At 48.5% G+C, this 14,038-nt stretch overlaps 1 protein-coding gene across 1 annotated transcript in view; it reads left to right on the forward strand.

Moving 5' to 3' along the window:
• Stab2 (stabilin 2) overlaps positions 1-13,005 on the forward strand; it is a 160,839-nt gene extending 147,834 nt beyond the window's left edge. Inside the window, exons 61-69 of the mRNA XM_040755138.1 lie at positions 122-255; positions 4,121-4,286; positions 4,422-4,528; positions 5,987-6,106; positions 6,885-7,025; positions 8,275-8,382; positions 9,057-9,185; positions 10,977-11,093; positions 12,576-13,005. Of these exons, the coding sequence (XP_040611072.1) occupies positions 122-255; positions 4,121-4,286; positions 4,422-4,528; positions 5,987-6,106; positions 6,885-7,025; positions 8,275-8,382; positions 9,057-9,185; positions 10,977-11,093; positions 12,576-12,632 (1,079 nt within the window). The 3' untranslated portion in view covers positions 12,633-13,005. The remainder of the gene's footprint in view (positions 1-121; positions 256-4,120; positions 4,287-4,421; positions 4,529-5,986; positions 6,107-6,884; positions 7,026-8,274; positions 8,383-9,056; positions 9,186-10,976; positions 11,094-12,575) is intronic.
• The last annotated feature ends 1,033 nt before the right edge of the window (positions 13,006-14,038 follow it).

Genomic DNA, 14,038 nt, shown 5'->3' on the forward strand with positions numbered 1-14,038 from the left:
AACTTGAAGAGGAAATGGCCTCCCCGGGACCCTCTGCGACAGTTAGGAAAGCGGCTTCCCAAGTCTCTTACGTCAATCCCTGCCAACCATGCACACTAAATGCATGATCTCCCTCTTCTAGACATGACCGTTGGGGTGTTCCATCTGCGTTCCCCACTGGGCCAGTACAAACTGACCTTTGACAAAGCCAAAGAGGCCTGTGCCAACGAAGCTGCATCTATGGCCACCTACAACCAGCTCTCCTATGCCCAGAAGGTGGGTTCCTAGTTAAGCAGATACTCCAGGCAGAGCCATCAGGGAGGAGGGTGTGCAGGCATCCCTGGGAAAGCCAGCACAGGAGAGTCCTGCAGCCCTGGGGAGCTCATCAGTCCAAAGTCAGGTATCTACCGTGTGTGCAGAACTGTGCAGGGTGTCGTGTTGGTATCCTTACCACATCCCTGGGGGTCAGTGTCCTTCTGTTGTACACATAGGGAAACGGGCTCAGGAGGCTAAATGTAATATCCAGTGTCACCAGAGGCCACATCAAGGAAGCAGAGTGTAGTGCTAGCAAGCGCCACAGCTGGCTGCTAGCTAGTAAGGCTAATAACCACAGCCTAGGCAGGGTCTCCCTGAAGCCACTAAACAGTTAGGATTCCAGGGACTGATAAAGGAAGCGCTGGCGGCTGCAGGCTTCCACCCCAGCAGGAAGGAACGGTGCTCTCTGGTCAGGCTGCCTTTAGCACCAAGAAACTGCCAGCTGGTGATTCCCACAAGCTACAGAGGGACCAGGGCCCTGATCTGGTTTTACAGCCTTCCTCCAGCCTCCACAGCCAGAGCCTGCTACCTTTCTTCAGACCTTCCCAAGGGGCAAAGCCCTTGATGCTAGGATCTGGCTTCTGGCGGGGCTGAATCTTGCTTGTTGTGATCAATCAATCAATGTGAAGCCTTTAGTCCTGGTGTGTCTATACAGGACTGTGTGTGTGTGTGTGTGTGTGTGTGTGTGTGTGTGTATACAGGACTGTGGTAGTTGTGTGTGTGTGTGTGTGTGTGTGTATGTACAGGACTATGGTAGCTTTGTGTGTGTGTTCAGGACTATGGGAGGTGTGTGTGCGTGTGTGTGTGTGTGTGTGTGTGTACAGGACTATGGTAGTTTGTGTGTGTGTGTCAGTATATGTGTGTATACAGGACTATGGTAGAAGTGTGTGTGTGTGTACAGGACTATGGTAGAAGTGTGTGTGTGTGTGTACAGGACTATGGTAGTTTGTGTGTGTGTGTGTACAGGACTATGGTAGTGTGTTTGCTTGTAAAGGACTATAATAGTGTATGTGTGTGTATGTACAGGACTATGTAGTGTGTGTGTGTGTGTATGTGTGTATGTGTACAGGACTGTGGTAGTGTGTGTGTGTGTATGTGTATGTGTGTACAGACTATGGTAGTTTTTTGTGAGTGTGTGTACAGGACTATGGTAGTATGTTTGTACAGGAATAGTAGTGGATATGTGTGTATGTACAGGACTATATAGTGTGTGTGTGCATGTGTGTACAGGACTATGCTAGTGTGTGTTTACAGGATTATTAGTGTGTGTGTGTGCTCATGTACAGGACTATGGTAGTGTGTGTGTATAGGATTATTAGTGTGTGGGTGTATAGGACTATGATAGTGTGTGTGTGTGTGTAGAGGATTGTGGTAGTGTGTGTATGCATGTGTATGTGTGTACAGACTATGGTAGTGTGTGTGTGTGTAGAGGACTGTGGTAGTGTGTGTGTGTGTGCATGTGTATGTGTGTAGAGGACTGTGATAGTGTGTGTGTGTGTGCATGTGTATGTGTGTGTGTACAGGACTATGGTAGTTTGTGTGTGTGTGTGTACAGGACTATGGTAGTGTGTTTGCTTGTAAAGGACTATAATAGTGTATGTGTGTGTATGTACAGGACTATGTAGTGTGTGTGTGTGTGTGTGTGTACAGGACTATGTAGTGTGTGTGTGTATGTATGTGTGTATGTGTACAGGACTGTGGTAGTGTGTGTGTGTGTATGTGTATGTGTGTACAGACTATGGTAGTTTTTTGTGAGTGTGTGTACAGGACTATGGTAGTATGTTTGTACAGGACTATAGTAGTGTATATGTGTGTATGTACAGGACTATATAGTGTGTGTGTGCATGTGTGTACAGGACTATGCTAGTGTGTGTTTACAGGATTATTAGTGTGTGTGTGTGCTCATGTACAGGACTATGGTAGTGTGTGTGTATAGGATTATTAGTGTGTGTGTGTATAGGACTATGGTAGTGTGTGTGTGTGTGTAGAGGATTGTGGTAGTGTGTGTGTATGCATGTGTATGTGTGTACAGACTATGGTAGTGTGTGTGTGTGTAGAGGACTGTGGTAGTGTGTGTGTGTGCATGTGTATGTGTGTAGAGGACTGTGATAGTGTGTGTGTGTGTGTGTGTGTGCATGTGTATGTGTGTGTGTACAGGACTAACAGTAGTGTGGAGTGCAGGAGCTCAGCTTTTGATTATCGAGAAGTTAGGGATAAACTAGGTGCATTTGAATCCTCGAGGTACTGGCTGTATGACTCTAAGCAACTTATTTTGTCTCAGTCATCTTTTTTAAAATAACATTGTGCAAATTTCTTACATAAGTACCATATTTACATCATTTCCACTCTTCCTACGTGCCCCATACTCCTTCTCAAATTCATGGCCTCTTCTTTAATTTAATACACACATGCGCACACATACACACGCCCTGCGAGTCCATTTTGTGTTACTCACTTGATTATTTAGGGCTGACCATATGAGGCTGGGAACTTAGCAGGGACCTCAGATTCTTCCTCTCTCAGAAGCCGTTGACCACCTGTAGCTCTTCATCAGCGGATGGGCCTTGTGAAATTTCTCATTCACATTGGCATGTCAACTGATGCTATCCTTACGAATGTCTTGATTAGGCAACCATGTTGTTGTGAGTCCCTGCCATACATAGAGGACACTTGTCTCAGCAGATGACCTGGTCCTCTGGCTCTTTCTGCTTTTCTGTCCTCTCTTCCACTAAGCCTTAGGGTTAGGAATTGTGTTGTAGACTTAACAGCTGATGCTGGGCACCCCACAGTCACATGTTGTCTGCATTTTGATCAGTTGTAGATATCTATAATAGGCTCCATCTGCTATAAAAAAAAAGGGTTCCTTTAATGAGGGATGAGAGCTATCCTTATCTGTGAGTATAAGTATTTAGAATGTAGTTAGAAATTATACTGGCTTAAGAAAATGGCTGTAGTAGGGTCTCCTCTAGTGTGCATGACCTCAGCAGACACTGGTAGTTGGCTTGGTTTACAGCACCCGTCAGTGAATTCCCTCCTGTTGAGCAGGCCTTAAGTCCCATTAGATAGCTGTTGGTCACCTCCAAGATAGACATGCATCATTAGACCTTTGGAAATCTGTGCCATGCTAGTTGTTTCTGTTTGTAAGCTTGACAGCTAGGTAGGACTGTTGATTGTTTTTCTCCTTGGCACCTTGCATACTACCTTCCAATGCTGTTAGAGCTAGTCCTCAGGGAGGAGGTCTCCAAGTAGGCTCCTCTGTCAGAGTGCAGAGTGTCTTCAGCAATAGGGTCTTACCTGCCGGTTCTGGGAGACAGTCAAGGGCAATGACAGAAGCCTGTATTGTTTGGGAAGTCTCCTGGACTCCATTGACCAACAGCTGGAGAAGAGTTTTCCATGCCTGGCACTGAGGGTTTTGTTAGACCATCTATGGTTCTTGGGGTAAACATTATCACCCCATGCCTCAATCATCTTAACCTCATGATAAAGGTTTTAAATTACAGCCACACAGGGGTGATGATGGCAATGGTGGTCATGATGAATTAGAAGTCTGTCACTAGTTAGAGCTTTGCTCATTCATAAGCAGAAGAGTGTCTTGGGTTCATGGCTGGAATATAATGAAATGCCTGGACACCTAGAGAAAGAAGGAATGCCAGGGGCATTCATCCAATGGCTTGATGGACAAAAGTTTAGTGACCTACTATATTCTAGGCACAGGAGTTCAACAGGCTCCATAGAGTTTGCAGTCTGGATAGGGATCAGAATTACCCGAATGATTACACAGCAAACGGGACATTATAACTAACCCAGTCATGCCCTGTCTCTGCAGGCCAGCTATCACCTCTGCTCAGCTGGCTGGCTGGAGAGTGGGCGAGTTGGCTACCCCACAACCTATGCCTCTCCAAAGTGTGGTTCAAACGTTGTTGGCATAGTGGACTACGGAATCAGGCCCAACAAGAGTGAAATGTGGGATGTCTTCTGCTACCGGATGAAAGGTCATTGTCCCATCTACTGCAGGCTCCAGGCCAGATAGCTCTCAGCACCTCTGCCAGGCCAGCCTGTTCCCGAGAGTGAGCATGGTGGCCCAGGCCTCACCTCACTGGGCATGGCCCTGTGTCTCTCCTTTCCAGATGTGAACTGCACTTGCAAGGCCGGCTATGTGGGAGATGGCTTCTCGTGCAATGGGAACCTGCTGCAAGTCCTCATGTCCTCATCCTCGCGCACGAACTTCCTGGAAGTATGTACCCCGTCTGTTTGGCTTTGCTCCAGCAGGGAGGCTTGCCTGCAAACTTCTAATGAAGAAGTAAAGCTTTGAAAGAAGCCACAGACTCACAGTTGAGATTGAGAGCATAGGCCCTCATGGGTGGAGGGGAGCTCCATGAGCATAGCAGCTTCACGGGGTGGCTGTGATCTTTAAATAACTTGATATTGTGACACTGTAAGCACATGGAAACTTCTGGATTCATCAATGCAACACAGGTATTGCCTGTGTTTGCATCTAAAACAGTTTAAGAAACTGACAAGACAAAAAAATGGCATGACCATTTCTTTTTTGTTGTTGTTGTTTTTTACGAGACAGGGTTTCTCTGTATTGTTTTGGAGGCTATCAGTCCAGCCCGGCCTCGAACTCACAGAGATCCGCCTGCCTCTGCCTCCCGAGTGCTGGGATTAAAGGCGTGCGCCACCACCGCCCGGCATGACCATTTCTTATATCATGAGCACACTATATCAGAAGCAAATGGACACCTTTTTGTCTTTCCATAGCATCAGAATTTATTAATTCTCAGTAAATTTACAAGCTATGTCACTTTTATTGGTTGCAGTTTACCATGTAACCGTCTGTGCCCTCAATATGACCACTGGCAACCATGGGTTCTTTTATTCCACTACCAATTACTAATGCTAACTCTTGGACCTTCTATTGTACTTCAGCCAGTAATATACACACATACATTCGCAACAGAATGGCTACAAAAGGGTTAAAGAGGCCACAGTGCTCCAAGAGGCCTTATGGAAGGCAGAGAACTGACTCAATGCTCAGTCACCCCAGGTGGTTAGATATCCCAAGAACCTGGTAACAGAGGCTGGAGGGCAGCTTGGGGGCTCAGGGCAGGTGCGGCTCAGGGCTGGGCAAGTCTGGCTGAACTGCAGATGAGCGGGCCTCAGCAAGCAGTGGTGGCTTTGCTGAGCTGAAGTCCTAGCAGTCTGGAGGTCTCTGTCCATCCATCATGAGACGCGTGTGCCGCACCAGATGGCTGGATGACGGATCAGTGAGGACAGGTGTTAGGTGTCTGTCATTCTGTGGGTGAGGAGGTTTCATCTTCATCAGTCTGGAATGTAGAGTAAATCCATAGGCTGCTGTTTTTCACTTCTGAGAGTGAGTTGTTTATCAGCCCATGCTCCGTGGCTCCTGTTAGACAGGTGACGATGTCTTTGTGCAAGCTTGGCATGTAGTGCCACCCTGTGTCTGCACTCAAAATGGAGCCAGATGTTCTCTGCAAGATGGAGTGGTAACCCGTGGCAGGACACAAGCATGCCCTCACCCAGCGTAGAGCAGAGCAGAGCATCCTAGACGGATTCACTGAGAAAAGGGAACACCATCCTAGTGCTCCCCCACAGGCCCACGCCAGCTCCTGTAGCCAACCCAAGTCCCACACCAGGGAGGCCCATCTGACCACTTATTTCTGCTCCCCAGGATGTGCTGGCATATTCCAACAGCTCAGCCCGAGGCCAGGCATTCCTGAAACACCTGACTGACCTGTCCATCCGTGGCACCCTCTTTGTGCCACAGAACAGTAGGCTACTGGAAAATACGGTGAGTGGAGTTCATGATACCTGCACTTTTAGACAAGAATGCATTATCTGTCACCACCACAAGAGCATGTTACAAATCCCTCCTGTAATTTTCTGTAATTTACTTAGGATTAAGTAACAGTGCAGGACCTTGTCAGAACAAGCAAACAGCAATGCCTACCCCAGATACAGAGGGGCGCTGTACCCCATAAGCACACACAGATGATGAGCGGCTGCCACTTCCAGTCTGGGCAGTCAGCAGTCCCAGCTGGACTCCTCTGCCCTGCAGGACTCTCACAGCCAAGCAGACTAAACCAGCCGTGGCAGGGAGCACGAGTGCCTAGTGCAAACCCACTACACGGGTGCTGTTCAGTCCTCTGGCCATGCTTGCTGACGAGACACCAGCAGGTCACAGGCTGAACCCAGAGTCGGGGAAGGCAATAAGGGGCCAGAGGCAAGGAGCCAGGGAGGGAAGAGGAATCAGGCCCTGTCGCAATGCGTCCAGCACGCCAACTTCCTCATGATGTGGTCCAAGGAGGAGGAGTGGACTGGTTTAACACCCATCCCATGGAGCTGACCGGCAGACTCTGAGCTCCAGAGAGCAACACCTCTGTCTGCCTGGTGCTCCTCCAGGCCTGCTCTGGACCCCTCCAGAAAACTGGCTGTAGAGAATGAAGATGACGTTCCACATGTTAGCTACATGTGAGCCTTAGGAAGGACCCCCAGAACCAAACACCTAGGACAAACTTGTTATTTTCAGCTGTTGCTCAGAACTGACTGTGTCTCTGCTTTTTCCCTAGACCCTGTCTGGGCGGGACATCGAGCATCACCTCACTAATGCCAGTGTCTCTTTTTACAATGACCTTGTCAATGGTACCGTTCTGAGGACGAGGCTGGGAAGCCAGCTACTCATCACCTCCAGTCAGGACCAGCTCCACCAAGTATGAAAAGCCTCTGGACTTGTTGAGAGAGCTAGAGAAAGCACATGCAAAGCTCCAAGCATGCAGTAGACACTCAATAGACATCAACTATTATAATAGGAAAGTCAGCTTTAAGTCCACAGATGGTACGAATGCAAACTGTGGCTGTGACATTGTATACTGACAGGCCACCTCAGAACCTTGGCAATAGATTGGGAGATGGGTTAATGAGGACTGAGAAATGAAACTATTTTTGTTTTATTTTTGTTATTTGTTTGGTTGGTTGCATTTTTTTTCAAGACAGGGTTTCTCTGCACATCCCTGGCTGACCTGGAATTTGCTCTGTAGACCAGGCTAGCCTTGAACTCAGAGATATGCCTGCCTCTGCCTCCAGAGCACTGGGATTAAAGGTGTGTGCACCACCACCTCCCAGCCAGAGAAATGAAACTGTTTTGAAGATGCTTTGTTCTGTCCATTTGTTATTATGTCTCAGGCATTAATGTGTGAGCTTCGAAGTCAAATGACCGTGGGATGAAGTAGTCTACCTAACTACTCTGAGTTGTTTTCTCATCTGATACATAAGGATGAGGGTGACAACGTTGATGATGGTGGTGGTCATGACAGTGGTGACGGTGACAGTGACGGTGGCGCTGGTGGTGACAGTGGTGATGGTGGTGACAGTGACAGTGGTGATGGTGATTACAATGATGATGGTGACGGTGATGGTGGTGGTGATAGTGGTGGCATTGATGACACAGTGTCTGTGAATTCTACTCCATAGTCTGTCAGGGGTTCAGTGCTTCAGTTAATGATGTGTAGAGACCAGTGCGTGACATGATGAGTCCTAGGTGGCAATGCTGTAGATCAGTTCTCCTTCAACATCCATGCACATCCAAGCCACCTGAATCTGTCAGAATGTGACCTAACTCCGAAGGTGGGACATGGAACCCCAGTTCCACCTAAAAGGAAAACCCTCCCCTAGGGGTGTGGTGTGAGCCAGAGCCTGAGCCCTGGGGTTTACCACTCACTGCTAGAGTGATCATGGACACTCCATTTCCTTCTGATAGCTCATCTGTCACACAGAGGATTAGAGAAATAAGGTCACAGGTCTCTGCAGCCCTCAGACCAGCTTGTCTGGTGACATAAAGTCAACAGGTGTTTGACAGCACACAGGAAGGCTAGGCTGAAGTCTGGGCCCTGAGGGAAACTGCCTATGTGGGGAGAGAGGAAGAGGTCATGGGTCTCACTCTCCCTCTCCTCGTTTCCCTAGGAGACCAGGTTTGTGGATGGGAGAGCCATCCTGCAGTGGGACATCATCGCCTCCAACGGGCTCATTCATGTCATTTCTGAGCCTTTGAAAGCCCCTCCCATGCCAGCTGTGAGTATTCAGTGAGGAGCCAGGAAGCTCCCATGTCACATGTGCATTTCCCAGTGTCCGTTCCCACCAGCTCCCAGTCCACCCCGTTGATCAAACGGGAAAGAAGAGTCAGGGGAAGGGAAGTGAGAGATCATAACCTGATTTGAGTGTCTGAGCGTGTTTTCCCATCTACCCGGTGTGTGCAGAGGGGTTTACAGTACTTCCCTGACCTGGGGAGACCACATGAAGAAACATTGAACCCTCACAGTGGCTGCTGGCACAGCCTGCATGCTCCAGGAAGGCTGGCTGTGGTCATTATTAGTACCCTACCATTTCCCCGGGCCACATGAGGTGAGCTGCTAGAAAGATCCATAGCATGGTGATTGTGCATATAAGCTCCAAACAGACAGGCTTTAAAGCCTGTTCTCTCTCTAGAAAGCTGTGTGGTTTGGACAAGTACTTAGCAAGTGTTTGTCTTAGTTCACCCATATACAATTGGGGGAAATGACTGTCCATGTCTCTTTAGGTTATTGTAAGAAATGGGCCCTGGCAGTAATGAGGCCTAGACTCGTGTTAATTTAACAATGTTTTTATGAGTCACTGCATGGTACCTGGGCAAGCAGGAGCAGTGAACTTAGACTTATCTCTGGGGTATCACCAGCTTAAGAACTGACCCCTTCCCTTTCTGTTTGCAGACTCCTGCCCACACTGGCCTGGGGACAGGCATAGTCTGTGCTGTCATCTTAGTCACTGGTGCGGTTGCTCTGGCTGCCTATTCCTACTTCCGACTAAACCAGAGAACAATTGGCTTCCAGAATTTTGAGGTAAGAGAGAGAACTGAGCCTGCAGTGATGAGCTGCCTCTCCTGTTTCCTGTGCATGCCGTACACACCTGTAATCCCAGTGCTCAGCAGGTGGGCACAACAGAATCATGAGTTCCAGGCCAGCCTGGGGTACACCGCAACTTCACAGCCAGCTGAGCTATGCACTGAGATCTTGTAAAAAAATAAATAAATAATAAAAATAAAGAGAAAAAAGAAAAGAAAAACAAAATGCAAAGAAAGAGCTGGAGAGCAGCTCAGCTACTAAAATGCTTGCTTTGCAACCACAAGGACTCGAGTTCAACCCTGAGATCCCACATAATAAAAGTCAAGTTCAATGGCCTGTGCTTGTAGAGCCAGCACTGGGGAGAGAGAAAGTCTCTGAGGTGCACTAGCCAGTCTAGCGGAAGTGGCACGCCCCAGGTTCAGTGGGAGGACAAGTCTTAAAAGAGAATGGATAATGCCTGAGGTCGTCCTCTGTCTGCATACATATGCACGCATTGGCCCATGTACACCTGCACATACACAAAACAAACACCACCACAATGCCTAGGGCTGGGAGATTTACAAAGACCATGTGTTTATTGCCTTGTGGCTGTGGAGACTGACAAGTCCAAGGCCAGGGCTGGCATAGCTTGACTTTTGACAAGGGCCTCATGCTACCTCAACTCACAGGAAACTGAAATGTTAGGAGGCGCACGCAGAAGCAACAGGACATCAGGACAGTCTCAATTCACACCAAACCAGTCATGGCGACTTACACCAGGCTTCACCTCCTACTGGTGACAGTCATACCTCCCAATGGGTTCTAGAGAAACACAGTACATCAGGCCCACTCCAACGGCCAGCTCCAGGGCTGGGCTACCTCAGTATGTCCTCACTCAGGTGCTGGTATTTGCTTACAGCAACTAGAATGCCCACCCCGACCCCTGCTCCTGCTTCCTGGGAGGAATGTCTAGACAAGTGCCCCCCCATGGTAGGCGTGGACGTCAAGAGTGGCCCTGAGAGTTAGGGATCAGGGTCTAATGCCTGCACAGCTTCACTCTCTAGCCAGCAAACCTCATTCCACATAGATAGCAGGTCTATCTATAAGCTCAGAGGCAACTCTCAAAAACATCTCCTACTATAACCAAAAGACCATAAACTAGATTACTTACAATCAACAGAGGGCTGTTCCGCTCACAGACCTGAAAGCTGGGTCACTGACGTCCATGTGGCTACACCTGGTAAGGCTTTCTGGCTACACCCTGTGCCAAGTTTTCAACAGAGTACAGAGAATCCCAGGGAGGCAGAGCCCAGTCCTGGCCTGAGCACCAGTTCTTACAGAGTCACAGTCCCGCTGGGTTATGCTTTGTCCTGCTGTAAACCGTAAACTACCACCCAAAGGTCTTATCTGCAAATGCCACAGCAGAATCAAGTCTCCTGTCCTCATCACTCCTGATGGGGACTAAATTTCAATGAGCGTTTGGACAAGAACATTTAAGCCATCACTTATAGTACATATATGATCTTTCTAAGTTCAGGGATGGCCACACAACTCCAGGGTAACAGGGCTCATCAGTGCTTAGGGTAGGAGAATTGGCAGCATGAGTCATGGGAACATTCCAAGAGGATGGAGATGCTGTGTGGGTAAACTTGGGAGACTCACCTAGGCAGACATGTAAGTTGTCACTTGGGCCCAGTGCCTTCTGTCACACATCAGTCATCTTAACGGCACTGCTGAAAAGACTTCTGATGTGAAGAATGCCTTGGGGACAGTCCTGCCTCTCACCCCTGTGGTTTTCTTTCTTAATAGTCAGAAGAGGACATCGACGTCTTGGCTTTTGGCAAGCAGCAGCCTGAGAATATCTCAAACCCTGTGTATGAGAGCTCAGCGTCGGCACCCCCAGAGACCTCCGGTGACCCCTTCACAGTGAGTTTGCACTTCACTCTAGGCCAGGGCTCAGTTGGCGTGCAGTATGCTGCCTTCCAACGAAGCTCAGTGGAGTTGCAGCCCCCAGGAAGAGCCACCCCTCTAGGATGTACCTCAGACAGCAAACCCAGAGGATAGTTTTCTGTTCAGAGTGCTCAGCCTCAAACTAGAGGCTGCCTTATGGCCAGGAGTGTCTTTGGCCCAAGGGAAAATTTGAATCTTGGCTTCTCTGGGTTGCCAACCCTGTGTAGTATTAGCCAAAGCCAGATTGCTGCGTCAGTTTAGTGCTTAGAATGCATTTTTCTCCCACAAATTACGGTATAGTTCAATTTTTACAAACTGACTGTGGAAACCCCCATTATATCAAATACACATAGTATTTATTTACTCAGCTGTCCTGGAACTCACTATGTAGGACAGATCATCCAGAACTCATAGAGGTTTACCCTCTTCTGCCTCCCAAGTGCCACCACACCTGGCTGTATAGTTGAATTTTTACAGGTTGTCACTGAACTACAAAGTTTTCTTGCAAAAACACTTTAAGGTTATTTACTGCAATAGATGTAAACAGTGAGTTGGTATCCTTGACTAGTAGTGTGCATGATTGCAGATTAAATTGTCTTTTCAACAGGTTGAAAATAACCACGTCACAAATCTTACTTTATTTTTTAACTCACATAAAAACACTGTGTCCAGATTTCAACAGTGGCCTCTGCTGGACTGTTTACTCACTAGTGCGGGTTTGTTGAAGCTGCCATCATTTGAAAAGTCTGTGGAGGATGGGGCGTTAAACTGTTCCGTGCACTCCACACCTCCCAGATTGTGCCTTCTCCAAGGGTACTGTCAGCTTCATGCATGTCCCCTGGAGCAAAGGGAGCACATTCCAGAAGCAGAGTTCAGCTAGATTCAGTGACCAAAAAGTTCTAGTAATAGGTCCCCTGAGACCAGGACACCAACAGGCTACATGCTCTGACTTTTATATTGGAGTGGGGCACCAGCCCCAACTCTGTCCATCCCAAACACCCTTGAGGAACCTTTGCTAACCTGTGGCGTGCTGCTTGTCAAACCCTCGGTGCCACTCAGCTCGTGATAGCAGGAGGCTTAACAGGGCTCTCTGGCAGGGAGTGGCGCCTTCTTGCAGTCACCTGCTTTAGTGTTTTCCTTATGAAGTTTATGATTTCAATCACTACTCGCTAACCCTCACCTTCCTAGTGATGTAAATATTCCCGTGGTGCTGTTGGAGATGGGAACCACCATCATGCTTGTGCAGCCCCAACATAAGTGGCCCTGACTAGCCCCTTCCCTCCTTCCCTCCCTCCCCCCCTCCCACCCCCATTGAGGCAGCAGTGAGCCTGAAGGCTCCTGTGATGTGTGCACCTGGGGCAAGGCACACTTTAGGCCCCAGGGCAGACCAGGGTCCCCAGGAGGGACAGCTGCAGAAGGAGCCTCCCCACCCCAGTATCACAGCCCTCTGCCTTCCAGGACTATGAAGAACAGGAGGTGGAGAGCAGCGACCCTCTGGGGGCACTGAGGTCCTGATGTGAGCCGCCAGCCGCCAGCCAGCGCCACGTGAACCCGAGCCATCATGGTCCCACTGTGAATGCTCAACAGCAGTTGTCTCTCGGATCGTTTACTGTCTAAACAGTGATACACTCAGAAAGCATACCTCACCTCTCTGGTTAATAAGGGTTATCTCCATGGGCAAGGTGCCGTGTTGCCAGGGCCATCCCGGGGGGCCTCTGCCTCCTCTGACCTCTGCTGTCCTTGGCACATCCCGGGGGCCTTGCTCTGCCCTGCCTATTCTTGAAGGGACTGTGGTCCTGTGGTGTTTCCCTGTTACTGTAAGGGTCCAAGGCATGGCTTTACCTCATGTACTTTGTATTCCTGTATCCAGAAGTACCTGCTCAATAAATGTTACAGAATAAAAAAAAGTCACTGTGTGTTGGAGGGCTCAAGCTATGAAAACAACTACACTTATGACACTTATTCAACTGTCCCAGCATTTGTCTCATGAATTCTTTAGTTTTGTTTCCTTGCATGTATGATGGGAGATGTCCTTCTGTATACGTTTCTCTTATTGGTTGATGAATAAAACACTGATTGGATGATTGGTCAGGCAGGAAGTATAGGCAGGGCTAGGAGATGAAGGGAATTCTGGGAAACATAGGTAGACCAGGTGGAAATACATAGATTAATAGAAATGGATCAATAATTAAGACAGAGCTAGCCAAAAAGAAGCCCAAGCCACCAGCCATCGTTTAAAATGAATATAGCATCTCTGTGTGTTCATTTGAGGGTGGAGGGCAGCAGGACCTGGTGGGACAAAGACAATCTATCAACTCATTTACTTTAAGCAGATGAGACCCCACTTCACAGCTGCTAGGCGAGCGATAACCAAATGGTCTATCAGAAGACAAGCATCCATGAGGGTGTGGAGACCGCGCCTGCTTTGCTGGTGGAAATGTAAAGTGGAGGCACTGCGGGAAGGAGTCTCACCGTTCCTCAGACAGCCCAACAGGGTTAACACAGAACCAAAACTACCTTTCACAGATGCATACCCAAGAGAGGTGAAAAACATGTCCAGCCCATAGTCGCATGTATTGATGGTGACATTGTTCATAACAGCCCCAAAGCAGAATACCCCAAATGTCCATCATCTGATGTGACCAAGCTGTGGTGTCCATGCAACACACCCCTAAAAGATGCAGTGTTGCTCTGGGCACTAATGTTCCCTGACATCATTAGAAAATGAGGCGTGATTTGCACCCTGACCACAGCATCTGTTCTGCCGCTACCACCACCCCGCCCACTTCTGCCTCCGTCCCTCTCCTCCCTGCATGGTCCAGGCTGGCCTTAAAATCCAGATTCCCCTGCTGCAGCCTCCGGAATGCATAAGCTACCATACCCAACTTTGCAAAAGATTTTTTCATTGAGTTAGAGATGTG

The sequence above is a fragment of the Mesocricetus auratus genome, unplaced genomic scaffold, assembly GCF_017639785.1.
Source record: "Mesocricetus auratus isolate SY011 unplaced genomic scaffold, BCM_Maur_2.0 Super-Scaffold_100011, whole genome shotgun sequence".
NCBI lineage: Eukaryota > Metazoa > Chordata > Mammalia > Rodentia > Cricetidae > Mesocricetus > Mesocricetus auratus.